At 30.4% G+C, this 20,244-nt stretch overlaps 2 protein-coding genes across 13 annotated transcripts in view; one reads left to right on the top strand and one right to left on the bottom strand.

Annotated features, from left to right (window-relative positions):
* Positions 1-670: 670 nt before the first annotated feature.
* LOC124949097 (WD repeat domain-containing protein 83) lies at positions 671-2,987 on the bottom strand. Of its 2 annotated transcripts, XM_047493693.1 has the most exons (5): positions 2,637-2,987; positions 2,284-2,527; positions 1,981-2,207; positions 1,510-1,884; positions 671-685 (listed from the first exon to the last, which is right to left on the bottom strand). In XM_047493693.1, exons 1-4 carry the CDS (start codon positions 2,716-2,718, stop codon positions 1,511-1,513), a joined length of 927 nt encoding a protein of 308 aa, XP_047349649.1. In that variant the 5' UTR covers positions 2,719-2,987; the 3' UTR covers positions 671-685; position 1,510. The 2 variants fall into 2 exon arrangements, with proteins under 2 accessions (XP_047349649.1, XP_047349648.1); XM_047493692.1 differs by lacking the exon at positions 671-685 and having other exon boundaries at positions 1,388-1,884.
* Positions 2,988-3,711: 724 nt separating this feature from the next.
* Positions 3,712-20,244, top strand: part of LOC124949089 (very low-density lipoprotein receptor-like) — a 31,712-nt gene continuing 15,179 nt past the window's right edge. For 4 of the 11 annotated variants that reach the window (XR_007100963.1, XM_047493663.1, XM_047493665.1 and 1 more), the window contains exons 1-2: positions 4,592-5,329; positions 11,784-11,909. Coding sequence is in view for 10 of the 11 variants with exons in the window: in XM_047493663.1 (XP_047349619.1) it covers positions 5,230-5,329; positions 11,784-11,909 (226 nt within the window). In the remaining variant the exon portion in view is untranslated. Of the gene's footprint in view, positions 4,126-4,590; positions 5,330-5,756; positions 6,203-11,783; positions 11,910-20,244 lie in introns of those variants that run through there. The other 7 variants (XM_047493668.1, XM_047493669.1, XM_047493671.1 and 4 more) reach the window with 5 other exon arrangements.

Genomic DNA, 20,244 nt, shown 5'->3' on the forward strand with positions numbered 1-20,244 from the left:
GCAGAAACACTTGTTTAAATCGAGAAACGCGAACGAGCAAATACTGTTTCTACTTTACGATATTTTAATTTTAGTGATACAAACACTTGATTACTTCATTGCTTCATTACTTCATTGCTATGCGCGCAATTGCAATGAATTCCTGAAACAGAAAAATACAAACAAAATTATTATTATCACTCTTATAATAAGAAACTATATAAATTATTCATAAAATGAATGATATAGAAATATACCTACTTTATCTATAATATGATTAAATGTAGCGGTACAGAAAGAGCATATATTCACATTTACTTTTCGGAGTACAAAAGGAAACTGACGTAGTAACTCGCATGGACCTTCCAATGATCATTCTTCTTAGCATCTAACAATCGATGCACACTGAAAGTAGATTATTTTATGTATAACGCATCTAAAGAACTATGAGATTTTTAAAGGCTTGTACTATTATTTAAATATTACCACATCGTACTTGGAGTGCATTGTACATTGTCTAAATTCTTTTAAAATCATCGCATCTATACAATAATTACATGTAGTCGTTCAAAAAGAGGAATTATTTACAAGAGAAATTATTCATTATTTCGATGTGAAGTTTTCAGATAACTTGAGGAAACTAACGTGGTAAATTGCACGGTCTATTTATTGTTCCTTCTTATTGACATCTAACGATCGACGCAAACTGAAAGTTAATTATTGTATGTATAACGCATCTAAAGAGCTATATAATTTTTTACGACATATACTATTGTTTTAATATTAGCGCATCGTACTACATATACATTGTACATTGTGTAAATTATTCTAAAATCATCGCATCTATAAAAGAATTAAATATAAAATTTTGGTAAGAGACTATTTCGATGCGAAGTGCTCAGTGTAAGAAAGGAAACTAACGTGATAACTCGCATGGTCCATTCTATGTTCTTTCTTGTTGACATTAAACGATAAAATTCGTATATTAAAGAAAAGTATTAATTATTTTAACTTACTTAAAGAAATGAACTGATATGTTTACTGTTTCAAACAACAAATAACAGAAATGCTGAAAATCGCGTTTACCCAAGCAATGAATTTATGAGTAAATTATTCGCAAAAAAAAAAACATTTTTAACGTGATTTTTTTTAATGAAAATGAAGGTTTTTAAAAAATTCGATAAAGCCATCTCCCCGTTGAAAAAACTTCATCTTTAAAATGAAAACTTGTTCATCAAAATCGATCAAAATTTCGCCTGGATTCATTACAGGCGTAAACTAATCCACTATTATATTCAATAGTGCATTGATGAACAATAACTGAAAAAAAGCGATTAAACTTATTCTAAAAATACATAAATTTAATATAAATATTTATTAGATTTGGATAGTTAACAAAAGTAAGACAAAAATATTGTTAATACATTATTTTATCTTTATATGTACAAAATATTCAGAATAAGTAAAATGATTTTTAATATAGATTTTATTTTATTAAATATATATATATATATACATACTTATATCTACCTTATACAACTTTTGCAGTAGATTCTGCACTCCACATTAATATACTATAGCCATTTGCAGCTATAAAACAATTTTTAGTTGGATGAACATTTATAGATAAAGTAGGGTATTTTGATGGTCTGTATCCAGAAAGTTTTGCAACAACTGTCTGTGTTGCCAAATCCCATACCCATAATTTACCATCTTCAGAGCCCGAAAGAATTTGTGTGTCTTGAGAATCTACACTTGATTCTAAACACAGATCTTTAGCTGTATGCCCAATAAATTTACCAAGTAATTCTCCAGTATCTTTGTCAATTAAACGTACTACATCGTTCGCACAACTAACCACAATACATTGTCCATCCCTTGTAAAACTTGCACATGTTACTGCATCTAAGCAAATTATTTTATCTCGTTTTTTATTATTATTATTAGATATTCATATATAATAATAATGTATACAATAGTTATCTAATATATTTTAAATACCTTTCATGTAATCCGAATACATTTGGCCAACACGAATATCATATCTTCGTATTTTTCCATCGAATGATGCTGATAAAATTTCATGATCAGAAGTTCTAACACTAGAAATTGAATCTTTGGCCTCATTCAAACATTGTACAGGTTCTATTGATTTAGACCGTACATCCCAACACATAACAGTATTATCTCGAGATCCAGAAACAACCATTGATGATTCTTCATTATATCTAAGATTGTAATAAAAGATCTTATTTATATATTACAATAACATTTATAAACAAAGAATAAGACATTTTATTCTACCTTACAGTTGTTACAGGACCTGCATGTCCTCTTAAGCGTCGAACAGGTGTTCCAGTACTTACATCCCATAAAATCAAAGATTTATCTAAACCACAAGACACTATTTGACTACTATCGCAAGATGCACAAACATCCATTACTTCGTCTCCATGTCCTCCATAGACTTTTAAATTTGTAGCTTTGTAAGGATTCCATAACTTTATCTTTCTATCTGATCCACATGTCAAACAGTATTCTCCGTCAACTATAAATTCCTTCTATATTATTATATGAAAAACTTTTGAATCTTAGTAAAGTAATATTATTTATATATTAAAAATTTTGTTCAAATTATTAGTAATACAAATACATACCACTGAAACGAACTGATCTTACTGCACCTTGTTTACAATCTATTTCTCGTTCGAACTTATATTTTATTTCTGTACCACTCATCTCGTAGAAAAGTTAAATAGAATAATCTTTTCAAATTAATAACTACATTTCCTTATTTTAAATGTTATATTTACACCATTCTAACGAATAATACTTCAGATATACTATACATAATTTCTCCTAAATATTTTATACCAAATAGGTTATACCGGCTAAAAAATCATTTGAATAATTCCTTCATTTTGATTCATTCCATTTGATTAATTATTTTGGTCACGTGACATCGGTAATAATTTGTATTTTACACAAATTTTACATTTTTATATTTGATATTTCATAAAAATATTTATTTTTATTTTCTATCTATAAAACTTTATTAAAAAACAACATTATTTTATTTTTTATTTTTTATTTTTTTGTTTCACGTAGTAATTATTTCATGCGAATATTACGTAAAGACTTTTCATAGGTTGAATTGATCAGGTGATCTAAAGTGCACCAATGAGAGAACGTTGTTATGAGAAATACGATCATCGAATGGCGGGACAATTTGTCGAAAAATAAAATACGTATAGTTACATTCTAACACCTATTACGTCGATACTTAAGATAATAAAAATAACACAAAGATATCTATCCTAATTGATTAATATGTGTTCAGTTGTAAAAAAAGCGTATTCATTATCATACGATAATTTAATCACTATTACATCAAAAGGTAAAAAGGTTAATTGGAAATTTCGCGGATTCGAATGATCCACCTGGTTCAGAATTTTCCGAAGAATATTGTCCACATACATGTAGAAAGTATTAAAATAATCCGATATTTTGCAAGTCTTCGTTTTTAAACGGATTGTTTGAGAAAGATATATTTTCAACGATTCAAGAAGAACTCCAAAATCGTGATTCGTTAGAGATTTCAACGAGGGATAGAAAGAATAAAAAGAGGATTCATAGAATGTAGAATAAAGAGAAAGTCAATGAGAGCAAAAGAGAGAGAGAGAGAGAGAGAGAGAGAGAGAGAGAGAGAGAGAAAGAGAGAAAATAAGTGAGAAAGAGAAAGAGAGAAAAAGAAAGAGAGAGAGAAGGGTGAGCTGCGTGCGCAGGTGGCGCGATGTTGATGCGTCAGAATCTGTGTTCTCTATCGTCATCGTCATCGTTTACCGGGCTATGCCAAGGATAAAAAGAGAAGGAACGTAAGCTCGTTCGTAAGAGTAAGAGAGAGAAACGGTGTACACACTACCGTGCGCACGGTAGGGAAGAGTTACGAGGGCATAGTCGAGGGAGAGAAAGAGAAGGTGATAGAGTAAGCACGAGAGAAAGAGAAATAAAACGAGAGGAGGGGGAGGTATAGCAGCAAACAGACAAGACGCGCCTTCGCGAAGAGAGGCACAGAAACCAGGAGAACTCGTACGCACAGGGCGGGCCGTTAACGTTATAGAGCCAGTCTTACGATCATCTCAGAGAGTATATATTTTTTGTCCACCGTAATCTTGTACGAACGTTGTTCGTATCATTCGAGGGTTCGGAGAGAAAAAGAGAAAAAGAAAAATAGAGAAAGAGAGATAGAAAGAAAACGAAAGAATCGGTGAAACGAACGAGAACCCATGCGAAGATCGTCATCATCGGAGGTTGCTACTCCTTTTCCTTTTTCTCCTTCTCCGCTTCCTGATCCTTCTCCTTTTTCTTTTTTTTCTTCTTCTTTCTTACCGCGTGGCTCGTGTCTCTGAAAAGAAGGAACTCAACCCTATTGACTTTACACAACATTTATTATTTCTCTCGCTCGTTCTTCTCTATATACACATTATATACAACACACAGAAAGAAACAGAGAGGAGATACGACACGCCTGTTATTATTATTTCTATATACATATTTCTTCACTTCTGTCTGTCTCTGTCTTTCTCTTTCTTTCTCTCTCTCTCTCTCTCTCTCTTTCTCTGTATTTCTATCTCTATCTTTATTTTTTTCTGTCTTTCCTTTTTCTATCGGTCGTTCGAAAAAAAAGAAGATCAAAGAATATCTCGAACTGCGGTTTTCACATTCGTTCGTTATATTGTTAACATTCTCGTGTTCGTCGTTATTGTTATTGCTGATACTATTGTTGCTACTGGTTGTTGCTGTTGCTGCTGCTGCTGCTGCTGCTGCTACTCCTCTTGATCGATTCCCCGGCGAGAGGTTGCCGGGTGGGAAAAGTAAGCGTGCGTGCGTGCCGCGGACGACGTCTCGTGAAGAGAAACGAAGTAAGAGGAATAGAGGAAGATATATAGAGATAGATAGTAAAAGAAAGAGAGAAAGAGAAAGAGAGAGACCGGAACGCGCGACCGCCTGCCTGCTGGCTTTTCTTCGCGCCGTCTAGTGGTGGTTAGTGTAGTGGTAGTAGTAGTGTGTAGTAGTAGTGTAGGGTGGTGGTGGTGGTGGTGGTGGCAGTGGTGGCAGTAGCAGCGGTGATAGTAGTGGTGGTGGTGGCGGTGCTGCTAGTGGTGGTGACTTTGGCGAAGGTGTATTGGCCGAGAAAGAGAGCCGACGACAGGACACGAGTACATACGCCGCCGACAAAAGAGGGCTGTTATGGAGCGAAGCTGTCGTCTGCTCTTCCTGTTCCCGCCGGTGCACCTGCTCACGATATTCGTCGCTTCTCTCACATTGACAGATGCTTTCTCCGTCGACAGTAAGTGTGTATATATATATGTATGTATATATATATATATATATAGATACATTCTTTTTTCTTTCTTCCTTGATACGTTCTCTTGATCGCTTAAACCTACCCGTACCGTCGTTCGGAAAATCTCACTACCCATCATTTTTATCTACTCGACAAACAACGATGTCTCTTCATATTTTCTTTTCTTTTTTCTTTCTTCTTCTTTTTTTCTTTCTTTTTATTTTTCTTTTTGCGCGTGGACCAATACGCGCTTTCGAGATATATCGAATTGACCGACGTGGAAATGGATGGATGGATGGATGGATGGATGGATGGATGGATGGATGGATGGATGGATGGATGGATGGATGGATGGATGGATGGATGGATGGATGGATGGATGGATGGATGGATGGATGGATGGATGGATGGATGGATGGATGGATGGATGGATGGATGGATGGATGTTTTTTTGGGAAAAGGCTTGATTGACACATCGATGTTCTTTCCCTGAAAAAAAAAGAAAAGAAAAAAAAAGATGAAAAAAGAAAGTTTTTCGCTTTTAATATATCCGAATGAATCAAAGATAAAAATAGAGAGAAAGATTGATAAAGCAATTATAAAAGAGAAAGAAAACATACGTGATAAAAGAAAGAGAGAGAGAGAGAAAGAGAGAGAGAGAGAGAGAGAGAGAGAGAGATATGTAGCTGTTTTACCGTGCGTGTCTCCTTTTTCCATGTGCGTAAACGCGCGTGCGCATTAGACGGATTAAAAGGCGATCGTCTTTAAACGTGTGCGACACGCAGTCGTCGATTTCGTGTCACACCGCCCGGTTTCTTTCTCTACACATATACATATGCGTTTACACGCATTTGTGAACGATGACATACCTTCTATGTATGTATACACGTAAGTACGTATGTGTACGGATGTACATATGTACGTACTTACGAATGAGCACGGCACTCTTCTTTGCGTAACCGCCTTGATTTTCTGCGGTACTTCTTGGCATATAAAAAGCGTCAGGTGTTAAGTCAAAGGAGCAAGAATTGGCTCGATCACTCGTTTTTATACTGTATATGCGTGCGTGTGTGTGTGTGTGTGTGTGTTCTGTGTACGTATGTATATATATATGTGTGTATGTATGTATATACATATATATATGTATGTATGTGTATATGTATATATGTATCTATGTATGTATGTATCTATGTATGAATCAAAAGAAATAGATGTTTTAACCTTTTACAAAAATACGAATAAAACTGTCTTTTTACAACTATTCAATAAATGCTCAAATATCTTTTTCTAAACATAAATCATATTTTGCGATACATACATATTTGTTTACTTACGTACATACATACGTATACATTCATACGTATATATATATTATTTAAAATATTGTTATGTCTTTTGATTATATTATTTTCTTTCGAATGCAAATACAGATTGTATAAGAATCGTCGTCAATTAAATACTAATTAGACATTCAAATTTTATTACGCTTGAATAGATATTGCGTATGAAAAAGAGATCTTTGGACTTTCTCAACTGGTTTTATTTCCTTTTTCTTTTTCTTTCTCTTTTCTTCCTTCCTTCTTTCCTTATTTATATATTAGAAACGTCGTTTAAACCAAAATAACATTTTGTTTTTTACTTTTCATCGAAATTCATAGATGAATGAGAAAAAATATTTCGCTACTCATAATATTTTAAATTTATTGAACATGTAGAGATTGATATATATTTGCATATATAACATATGATACGTATTATATAAATTAATATTTGTAATATTAAAATTATGGAATATTTTATAGGTCGTAAATTATATATCATTTATATTCGTATATTTATAAACCAATTTTCTCTTTATACGTTTCATTCATATTTATATTACAATAATTATAAGTTCGAAATGTATAGATAAATCCGTAAACAAATGTGTTTACCGTATCGGATTACAAACAAACTTATCGTATTATTATTTTTGTCGAATAAACAGTGCGTAGTAAAATCGTGTTTTCTAAGAAATAATTAAATTGTTGAAAGTGTCCCTCGTTCTTATAGCACAAAACGTAATAAATAAATACATATATATATATATATACGTAGTAGATGAATATAAATATAACACGTGTCCTTTTTCTTACATACTCATAACCTGTATTATGTCTTACTTGAAAATTTATCGAATTTCGAATCGACATTTTATAAGTTCTTACAGGTTTTTTCTTTCATCAATCTTTTTTTTTCTTTTCCAATGAATTCGAAATGATTTTACTACGAAAAGATCGTTTATTTTTATAAGAAAGATCATGCAGCAACTAATGATTACGACGATCCAAAGAATTCTGTATTTATCAGAAGGTTTAATATATATCTTTTACAACAATCAAAAAGTTCAATTATATTTATACAGCATCTTTAATTTTCCAACTTATGTGAGTTTTTCTTTTTTTTTTTTTTTTTGATTTATTCCTTTTTTTATATCAAATATTTTCTGCGGAATTCGGGGAATCCAAGGTACGAAAGTCCGATAAGATGAACAACGTTATTGGATCGATAATGTAAACGTATCGATTTCTATGATTCTTTGAAGTATCGTAAATCATGATCAAAGTTTAATTGAGATATTATGATGATATAAGATTTGTAAAATCGAAGTGGGAAGTCTTGTAAAGTGACGATATTATCCTAGGTGTTTACATACTTATATTCATACATACATATTTAACTGATACGTTTCATTTACTCAAAACGATTAGGATAATCAAGAATGCATAACAAACGTTCGGCCATTAGTAGTTGTTCGATAAAGTAATGAATTATTTATATAATGAAATATTATATATTAATTATAAAGAATGAATTCTTTATAATAAAATTATTTATGAGAATATAATAATCATACTTTGGCTGTATCATATTTCAATGATCTGACAAATATTATATTTATATATGTGTATGTATGTATTTATCCATATCATGTAAGACATATATAGATATGTATATATAGATATATTTGTTCATTTGATTATTTAATGAAATCCATTGATTGTTTATTGCATAGTTTCTCTTTTTTAACGTCAACGATCTATATCGAGAAATAGAGATAGAGATAGAGATAGAAAGAGAGAGCAAAAGAAAGAAAGAGAGAGAAAAAAGAGAGAGAGAGAGAGAGAGAGAGAGAGAGAAAGAGAAAGAAAAATAAAAGAAGGAAGAAAGAAAGAAAATAAACATACAGCATAGACATAACAAAGCTTGACGATTATTAATCGTCAAAACAAGTTAATTGATATTTAACCTCCCTACAACGTTATGCAATGTTATGAAATTAGACGTTACATACATATGTGAGAATTATGAAAATGGTCTTAATAATAAATCATTATAATAATATTTAATAAATCATTTGAGATATCAATTTTGCTTAATAAGCTATTTTTCAAATTTTACGTATATATATATACATAGGTACATTTACTTACTTTTTTTTGCTTTTGTCAATATAGAAAATTAATTTTTAATTAATTCACAACGAAACACAACGAAAGATATTGTTGGTTAGAACGACATTCTTAATCATCGTCACGTATCTATACTTTTCGTATCTATACTATACGTATCTATATCTATACTTTTACAAATTTTCTTTCATTTTTTTCATTAAATTGTGTATTACTTCATATTCCAAGAGTTTTTGAAAATATTTTTCTTTAATTACATACTTATAGATTGTACCAGTATATAGCGTATAATTGTAGATACTGGTATAAATAATTTTTACATTATATAATTTTTACGTTATGTAGAATTGTACTGTAAATAAAAAAAAATTGACTAATGGGTATAAAATTGATGTTATAGAACTACTTGTAAAACGAAAAAAAAAAAGAAAAGAGAAAGTATATCTAGGGCCGTTTTACTTTCGATGTTGAAATTTTACGTATTGACTAAAGTCCTTTCAATGAAAAAGAAAAAAAAAAATAGAAATAAAACTTATTTGTTGACATTAACGGATATCAAGTTTCTTTTCGAACTCGTAGGATAATGCGATTACCTGGAAATACCGTGAAATTTTCTCGGAAATAACTTCGATATGAGAATTCGATGAATCGAAATATCTATTTCCATTAATATCTATCAATTGTATGAACAACAAGATTTTTTTTTTATAAAATAATGTATATTGTTAAATTATTTACTAATTATCGATTCCGCAGGATGGGCCAAATGTTCTTAGGTAATTTTAAAAATCAATTGGATATTTTCGAGATCTTTTAAACTTGTAGTTAGGTTTGTAGTTTTTAAATTTGACGAAAAAAATAAAACAAAATAAAAGAGAGGGAAAAATATTAACCTAAAAAATCTCGAAAAAAAAAATTGATTTTTCAAATCATTAAAAAACTTTTGACCGATTCCGAAAAAATTTTGTCCTACTTTTTCCGAATTTACATATTTACAGATAGTATCTATATTATATTTATCGATTTATTGAGATTCGATATAAAGTATACACGAAAGTATACTCTACGTTCTAATACGACAAACTTGATTTTCTTTTAGGTACATTTTCTATGTCTCCTCTTTTCTGTTTGACGAGACAGTTTCGAGAAGCTTATGCATTTAATAATATAATGTATAAATATATGTTTGTGTGTGTGTACACACACGCGCTCGCTCGCACGCACACACACACACACACACACACACACACACACACACACACACACACAATGTATATACATATATATACATACATATATATTATGTATATATACATAATATATATATATATATATACATAATATATGTATGTATATATATATACATATTAGAATATTGATTAAAAAAAAAAAAAAAAAAAAAAAAAAAAAAAAAAAAAGAAAAACACGTAATACTCTCTGACTATCTTGGGGTACTACATTTTTAATAGAAGACGACGTTAAAGTTATAGAGCTTCTTCGTGCTGGATAATAATTTGATTAAATTCTCGAAAGCTTCTCGAAGTTTTGGTGAATCGGGAAAGAGCAAAAAAGAGATAGATAGAGAACGAGAGAAAGAGAGAAAGAGAGAAAGAGTAAGAGAGAGAAGAGAGAGAAAAAGAGAAAGAGAGAAAGAGAGAAAGAGTCATATCATATGAAACAGGATCAATGAAACTTCTCAACGGATATACATTAATCGTGTGGCTCGTTTAGTAATTCTCTTTTTCCTCGAAATACTAATGGCATCCTCGCCATATCACGAGCTCTTAATATTGGAACGATAATCATCTCCTATGGTTGTGTTAACGTTTCTCTTTCTCTCTCCTCTCTCTCTCTCTCTCTCTCTCTCTCTCTCTCTCTCTCTCTCTCTCTCTCTCTCTCTCTCTCCCTCTGTATCTATCTATCTCTATCTCCATTTCTCAGGAGATACATATATTAGAAGCTACATTAGAGGTGGTTCGTTATACTAATCGTATATTAATCGAACAAGATTACAATTCGATTATATATATTTTTTTGTCAATATATAATTAAAATATAACATTTATTTTATTGTATGTGTGCGTATATATATATATATTATATATTATATATATTATTATATATATATAATGCGCATAATATGAAGAATATTGAATATTGAATTTTAATCAAATAAAGGCTAGGCCGAAAAGTTCCTAAATGATTTTAAAAATCAATAACGTCTTTTACGAGATTTGTTAGATCAACTTATCTAGTTTCTTTGTCAAATTGCAAAATTACAAGGAAAATTAAAATCTAAAAAGTTTTACGAAAAGGAGTATAATTAATTTTTAAAATTATTTATAGAAACTATTATAAAATCCTATATACGTGCTTTTATGTGTATTTTATTTTATTTTTTGATTATGTTAATAATATCCAATAAGGAGAATTGGAAGAAATAAGATAGAATTCAAAAGAAGATGACGTTGTTGTTGGGTATCGTTTTGAAAAATCTATTTTCCATGTTTTGAAACATCGCTTTGTTATTCGTAGTGACATATCATTGACATATGAATCTAGGCGATCGAGAGAACGCGTGTATAACTATCTACGTATGCTTATATACATACTATATAGTGATGACTATCTACATATGTATATATATGTATATGCTATATATATAATATATACAATATATATATGCTATGTATTATATATATTTTATATATATATATATATATATATATACGTACATATTATATCGATCATACGCTAAATATATAAACCTCGTACATCAGAGTTAAGAATCTCTACCAACGTAGATATTAGATACTACCACGAGAGAGAGAGAGAGAGAGAGAGAGAGAGAGAGAGAGAGAGAGAGAGAGAGAGAAAGAGAGAGAGAGAGAGAGAGAGAGAGAAAGAGAGAGAGAGAGAGAGAGAGAGAGAGAGAGAGAGAGGGAGGGAGGGAGAGAGGGAGAAAGAGACTGGTTCTGATATTTTTGTAATTTTCTTGCCAACAGGTAAACCGGCTTGTCCATTAAGACAATTTCGCTGTACGAACGGCAGATGTATACCCATGACTTGGGTCTGCGACGGAACGGACGACTGTACCGATAATTCCGATGAGAATCCTGTGGTATGCAAAGGTAAGAATCAGAAAAAAAGAAAATAGAAAAGACTTCAAACAAATTGTTGAGAAATTTTATTTACGTTCGTAGGAGTGATTAAAGGTACTTCCTAGATAATTTTAAAAATCAATTATTCTTTCTTGAATATTTTCTCAGATCATAAAAAAATTCCTAGGCTTGTATTTTTACAATACAATAAGAAGAACAAAGAAAAAAGTCCCCAAAATAACGAAAAGAGGGTGTAATTAATTCGTAAAACAATATAGGAACATTTGGTCCGCCCATATATTATTTTCTTCTTTGTGCGACTGATATGTGTGTGTCTGTGCGTCTGTGTGTGTATGTATATATATATTATTTTATACATTTGAACACATTTATGTTCATTCTATCATATGAAAATTCATTTCAAAACAATGTTCAAATATCATTTATATCAATCCTTTCTGGGAACGATAACGTGGCACATATTTGAAATACATGTGAAATGCATAGATAATGTTTTGAAAAGTTTGGTAGGATCTCTTTCTATACGACTAACGGCATAAAATATTCAATGTATTATTTATCTTTAATTTTCTACTTGCGGATATTTGAATTTGATTTGGCCAACATTGGCACTGTATCCAATGGCGTTGCTCCCATTACGTTACCTTTTGCCGTGTTTAAAGGGTCACCGAACATTTCTTCTTATTGGTGATATACTTATACACCTATTGAATGAAAATATAGATACGTCCGCGCATGTATGAGTGCTTTTATCAAAAATCACTAGGTATATAGCCAAGAATATCAATGCCAATGAACGAAGAAATAACGACGATTTTTTCTTCTTATCATACGATTTATGATCGTTTATGTCAAATATATTCATCATTATTAAAGTTAATATATGGTTTTAGAGAAAGAGAAAGAGAAAGAGAAAGAGATATTTAACATAACAAGTAGGATTACTGTTGAAGACAAACGATAAAGCAAGTGAATTTCAGTGTCGATCAGTGATTAGTTGACATAGTCGATCTAGTCTAATCAGAGCTGATTAGCTTTGGCTTATTGTAGAGTTGTGTTAGGTATACACATACATATGTATGTATGTATGTATATGTATTTGTTTGAGGATCATCGACGATCGATATTCTATTTAATCGCCATAATTGTGCAGAATATAAATAGTTTTCTTTATTATGTATAGATCATTTTTCTAAAAATTTTGAAATATATCTTTTCTACAAAGAATATATTCAACGATAGAAATTCAGTTTCACCTTTTATTTTATTTTTTTTTTTCCTTTCGTTCACAGAATTAGAAACCAGACTGTTTGCATTATTTAAAAAGTCATGAAGGTTCTAATCTCGATAAATATAGGATTGTGTACCTTTATGCAAGAACCAGTTGTCCTTGCTGGTATAATTTTCTTCGGCGTTACAACAAAATGTTGCATTTTCTGTCTGGGATTGGTCCATTCAACGAGCTTTTTATATGACTAAATGGGGATATATATTCTAGAGCGATAGTACTTATATATCTACTGTGCGTTCAGTATCCCCCTGTTTAATCGCGTGTACGCGATTGCAAAATATTTATAATTATAATTTTTTGAATGACCTCGATCCAGGATATCCTGGGAGAATATATATAATATAATGAAAGAAGAATCATGGCGACTAGGAAGAGAGTCAGTCATACATAGGAGGAAGAAAAAGAAATGATAAATCCGGATCGATCGATCAAACAAATTGTTGTAATCTTAACAATTATCTTTCAATATACATATATCGTATTATCAAGATCGTCTAATTAAATATCGAAGACCACCTAGGGAAAGCCGATGTATGCGATAATTATAACTGCACGCCATTTCTATCTCTTTTCCCCGCGATATTATTTACTATACTATTTAGTTGCTTTTTATTTATCGACTATCAGAGAACCGGAAAACTGTACTTTAAATGCAGAAATTCATTGCGTAGTAATCGTCAGGGAAAGCGAAACTCGGCAGGATTTTTCTTTCTTTTCTTTCTTTTTCTTTTGTATTTTTTTTTGTTTTTGTTTTTTTTGTTCTTTATCCGTGCTCTATAGAAAAAAGAAAGGGAATATTTCTAGGATAATATTATCTAAAGCGCGAGATCATTTGCATTACCGTCGATATCCATTTATATTATGAGTAAATAAAGTACATATCAGGAGAGAAGGCTATAGAGAATGAACGTTTTGAGATTACACAAGTTTGTTGTCCTTGCATTTTCGTTGTTTTAAAAATGACGAACGATTAGAATTTTTATCGCGAGTTCAAACGTCGAATCTAGAACGATCTTCGCACGAACAATGTGACAATACTGATACGAACGAAGGGAAAAAAAATTCTACACGTTAGTGCACGAGTATATCAAAAAGGCATATATATACATAATAAAGATATCTATATACAATATAATACATCACGTTATCTCGTCAGAACGTGCACAGTGCACACTTATGTACATACATGTGTATACGGAAAAATCTAAAGCGAGCATCAGTGTATCGCGTTATTGCCAACGATTCACTCACTATCTCTCTCTCTCTCTTTCTCTCTCTCTCTCTCTCTCTATCTATCTATCTATCTATCTATCTATCTTTCTCTCTGTCTTTCTATATTTTCCAATATTTCAACAAACAATTTTATTTTATTATTTGGAAAAGCACAAAGTTAAACATCGTTAAAAATCTTAACGATAATTGACGAGACAGTTTGATTGAAAATGTTCGTAAAAGGGAAAAGAAAATAGAAAAAATAAAAAAGAAGAAAGAAAGAAACGGTATAATCCAAATAACATATCATACGAATAACAAATATAATTCTATTTCAAACAATACAATATAAATATCTATATATATATATATGGAATACTAAAATAGAGTTTGAACAAATGTGTAAAATATGTATATACATATTTTTTTTTTTTTTTTTATTCAAAGCAATACAAATAACGAATATGACATTATTTTCGATAAAGGATAACAGAAAGAGATTTATTGAAATAATAAAACGAATGGGAATTCAATCGAATGTAACAGTCGATGTATTGTAAGAGAGATATTCTTTCTTTTTTCTTTTTCTTTTTTTTCCTTTTTCTTAAAACTATAGTTGTCGCGCCGAAGCAAAAGAAGGAGAAAAGGAAAAGAAAAAAATGAAAAGAAAAGAAAAGAAAAAAGAAAAAAAAATCATTAGAAAGAAAGGACTAAAAAAATAAAATGTCGAAGTCTAAGATTGTCGGTTACTAACGTTTTGTCGTTCATAATATTTTTATCGGGACTCATCATCGTCTCACAAGTTCAGAATGTAGTGCAAGGCCACGAATTCCACAAGCCATCAGTTTCGCGATTCGCAAGCAGGGACTAGCAGTTCGGAGCGTTCCTTCTTTCTTTTGCAGTCTCTCTTTCTCTCCCTCTTTCTCTCTTTCTCTCTCTCCCCCTCTTTATTTTTCTCATTCGGATCTTCTTCCTTTTCTTTAACTCGTCTTGGTTGTGTGAGAGAATCTCATTGAACGTAGCCAACAGCACACTAAAGAAAGTACCATCATCGTCAAGCTCTTCGTCTTCGTCTTCTTCTTCTTCATCTTCGTCTTCATCTCGTCATCTTCCTCATCTTCCTTTTTTTCTTTTTTCTTTTCTTTCTTTCTTTTTTTTTTCTTGGCCGTCCTCTTCGTCGTTTCTTCCTCCCCTAAGGCTATTGTAATTTATAGCGCAAGGCCTGCACCGATTGCATCAGTCGATGCAGACAGAGTAGCGAACGTTGCCGAAGAGACGGGGAACAACCAATTCGGCGCTCTCTTCTTACACACACATATATATATACACACACACACACACACACACACACACACACGATATCTGTACATACATGCACGCATGTATACAAACGTGTATATACACGTGTAAAGACGCATAGTCGGCGGGTGAGATACACAAGCATGTAATTATGGTGAAAGCCAGCCAGTGCTCGTTCTCCGATCATGGATGCTTCTCCTCCTCCTCCTCTATGGTACCCCTCGCGATCCCTAACATCAAAGATTTTGCTTCTACTTCGAGTCCCGGTGTTTATATTTCTCGATAACTCGAACAAGAAAATTTTCCTCTTCTTCTTTTTCTTCTTCTTCTTTTTCTTCTTTTTTACTTGGATCTTATATCAATGTTCGAAATAATTTAAAGATTCTGTTCCATTTGTACTTTTCTTTTTTCTTTTTCGCTATTGCTTTTAATCGCTCCGATAAACGTTGTTATTCATCTGAGAATCATCGAGAACGATGATTTTATTAGATAGGAAGCATGGGTGGTAAAATGATGGAAAAAAAAGAATGAAAAAAAAAGCAGAAGAGTCTCGTTTGAAATGATTTTGTCCTGAGACCAGTAGGTCAATCTCATCGAAAAGAAAGGAGCATCTAACGAGTACTTCGAACTCGGCCGCGATTATTCGGAACGAGAAAATTCTAAAATACCCATCATTTTCTTTTTTATTTTATTGTATTTTTTCATTCTTTTTTTCTAATCGCATTCTCGCTATTTCGAATTTAATGAACCTGTTCTATAACCCATTCGTTTCAACTTTAATCTCTCCGTTAACCATTATTATTCATCTCAACTACTCGACAACGATATTACGATTATTAGATAGCAAGAGTGAGTAAAATAAAAGAAGAAGAAAAAAAAAGAAAAAAAAAAAAAGAAAAAGAATAAGAAGAATAAGAAGAGTCCCGTTCGAAATGATTTCGTCCTGAGACCAGGAGGTCAATCTCATCGAAAAACAAGGAGTATCGCGTTCTTCGAACTCGTCGCGATAATTCGAGCAGCTGCACTTGTACAAAGCACAGTTGTCGTTTCTTCTTCCTATGAATTTCGATAAGTAAAAAACTAGGAAACTTCTAACGTTTATGAAGGTTATATTACGAAACGGAATCAAGAATGTCGCACCGATTGTCCTTCTGTTCTCCTTCCGACATTTATAAAAGATTCCGGATTCGGCAAATAGACGCCTACGATACGTTTAATACGATGCTACTCACGTAGGCGCAAAAACTTAAATAAAAGAAGAGCTATACCTCTTTAGCGTGTTATTGCGAGTCACGATTCAACCAACCATCGCCTACCATCTTTAATATATTTGTTGTAACTAGATATATATATATATATATATATATATATATATATATATATATAGATTAACTATATATGTATGTAAAAGTATTATTGGATCGCTTTTACTGCTTCAAAATAATTCCAGGACAGAAAGAACGTTGTAATGTTTTTATACGTTAATCTACGTCACACATATATATATGAAATGTTTCGATGGTAAAACATTTTTCTTGATAGTAATATTTTATTTATTTATTTATATATTTATTTTTTTTTGTATATGTATTATATACAAAATATAATATTTGAAAAACAGAAGATTTTCCAGTAAAATTTTTTAAGACGGTGTTATAGTGACAGATAATACAAGCTGATGCTGATAAAAGTGGTCTAAGTAATTTGAGATATTAAAAGACATATTTTGTTTCATACGTTAGTTTTAAAAAGTTTTAAATTACATAAAAGGATTATTTTTCAAGAATAAATATACATATACCTTCATTTTCTGTTTGTCAAGACAGAAAAATAATTTTTAAAATAATTCAAATCGAAACGTCAAAATATTTCGAAAAGGAAAATGTTTGTAGCGGATTGAGATTATCTTTATTTTTAATTTCAAATATTTCTATGAGAGGAACCGGATTTGGATATTAAAAATTATTTCAAGGACGAAAAATAAATAACATTATAAAAATATATACAAAATAAAAATTAATTTAAAATTCGATTAAAATTAATATAAATAAAAATCGATAGAATAATTATAATAAAAAAAAAAAAAGAAAAATACATATATATATATTTTATAAAAAAAAAATATAAAATGTAGCAATAATTTTTTTAGTTATCGCTTATATTCATAATAAAGTTTATTTATGTAAGAAATAAAAAAAGTAAAAAGAAAAAAGAAAAGTAATTTGATATTCAGCTCTCATAGTCCTTAGGATGTTTTCGTGTGAATGTGAAGATGCGTTTTCTTTAACGCGAAAGCTTCGTCACATAATTACATTTTTTGATATAAATATTATAATATATGTATAAGGAAATCACTTATTTTATGCTTTTTCTATATATGATACGAATGATTAGGTGTATCGCAATGAACTAGAAATTAATATGAATATTCATTTCTCTTTTTTAATTTATGTGTTTATTTAAATAATATGTTTCAATTTTCTGATACTTACAAACCTTTGATCTTTTGATGAAAAAAACATTACTACAACATATAAATTTTTTTCAAACATAATATAGCATATATATATATATATATATATATATATATATATATATATATATATATATATATATATATATGTACACATTATACATTTTCTTGCAAATATTATAATAGAACAAAATAACAAAAGAAAAAAAATATATATCAATATTTACAATATTTTCTAATTATACTATTTCCTAACTATTACCATATATTGTATAACTATACTATACCAACTATTATCTTTCATCATTATTTATTTTCACAAATTCTACAAGATTTTTCTCATAAATCTACAAAACAATATATTCAATGGAATCCTTTAAATTTCATAAAAATCAAAAGATTTCATATAATTGTTATGAAAAAAAATTTCAACAAGATTCGTCCTTTCGTCCATAAATTCCATCTGTTCCAACTATCAAAGATCCGAAACATAAATGACATCGTTTCGAAAACAATAAAACTCAAACACACATACACACATATACATACATACACATCAATGTTGCATGGAATTATTAAAAGGAAAGAAAAAAAGAAGAAGAACGTGCGCACAATAGCGAAATTTTATATTCGAAATGTAATAATGTAACAGTAAATTTATTCCTGCGCAAGAATAAGCTTCCTTTTTTATCACGTTTGTTCATTTATGACAAGAATTGTCGACGTGTGTATTATAATTGAAAAAAATAAGGGGAAAAAAAAGAAAAAAAGAAAAACAAGAGAGTAAATACAAATAAAATAAAATTCAATTAAATAAAAACATAACGTACAATACTTTACGCGATCTCGAGATGAATGCACGAGCATTTGTATATTATAATTCATGTATACAATGTACGAGCAATGCTCTAAAGTTTATGGTTACATGCTCCAAGAAGCTCTATACGAATCTTTTATGCTTTTGTTGTTGATAGATTTTTCTCTCTCTCTCTCTTTCTTTCTTTCTTTCTCTCTCTCTCTTTCTCTTTCTCTTTTTCTTTTTTCGATAATTCAAAAAGCTTAAATAATTTAAATAAGTTTATCACAATTATTATTATTTTTTTTATTTTTATTATTATTATTATTATTATTATTATTATCATCTAAAACTTGCTACTTTACTTTTAACATTCTCTTTCTATATTATTAAAAAAATGTGTATGTTCTTTTTCTTCTGTCGATGATTTGAAAAGCTTAAATAGAGAAAATAATAAGATCGTCATTAAGTGTTTAAAGAATGCAAAGTCGTGAGATAGAGATAGATAGAGAGAGAGAGAAAAAGAAAGAGAGAGAGACAGACAAAGACAGAGAATATAAATAGCTGCTAATGTATGGCGTAAGCGTTAGTTTAAATAAAATCTACATTCTGACGACATTTACTCGCTTAAAATTCATAATACTAATGAAGTTCGCGATTTACAAAATCGCTTTGTGACGTAGTAGAATACGGAAGGTGTTTAGGGACGCTATAAATTTGCCCTAATTCGTGACATTACGACTGTTAAGAGTAGAGAAATTTGTTAGAGAGAGAGAGAGAGAGAGAGAGAGAGAGAGAGAGAGAGAGAGAGAGAGAGAGAGAGAGAGAGAGAAACATTGTTTTCGAGTAAATACATTTATTAATTGAATTTTGTTACTTAATCAACGAACGATATGTAACGAAATGAGAAATTAACACCGTTTCGAATAACTTTTACCGATTTATGTAGACAATAGATACCTATATTTATAAATTTTGCTAAATATCAGACACATATTTTTATTTTTCTATCTTCTTTGAAGTAGACAATAATAAAAAAAAGTAATAAAAAGAGAATAACAAAGGAAAAAGAAATAATAAAGATTTAAATAAAACAAAAATTTGCGAAACAAATATTCAGAGTACACGAAACAATGCATTTAAAGTTCTACAGGAAAGTAGATAAAGTAAATGACATGTGTTGTCGTACAATCACGGAAGGCAATACATATGTATCTTCTAGTTTTGAAAAAAAATCACCTTCAAAGTTTACGATTGCTAAAAGTATTCTTTC

This window comes from Vespa velutina, chromosome 5 (assembly GCF_912470025.1).
Source record: "Vespa velutina chromosome 5, iVesVel2.1, whole genome shotgun sequence".
NCBI classification, from domain to species: Eukaryota; Metazoa; Arthropoda; class Insecta; order Hymenoptera; family Vespidae; genus Vespa; species Vespa velutina.

Excerpts from the sequence above, each read along its gene's own strand:
- LOC124949097 (XM_047493693.1), bottom strand. The coding sequence starts at position 2,718 with ATGAGTGGTACAGAAATAAAATATAAGTTCGAACGAGAAATAGATTGT. Across the intron at positions 2,528-2,636 it reads AAGATCAGTTCGTTTCAGTG|TTGACGGAGAATACTGTTTG; the intron begins GTATGTATTTGT and ends AGGAATTTATAG. Across the intron at positions 1,885-1,980 it reads GTATTCGGATTACATGAAAG|ATGCAGTAACATGTGCAAGT; the intron begins GTATTTAAAATA and ends TAATTTGCTTAG.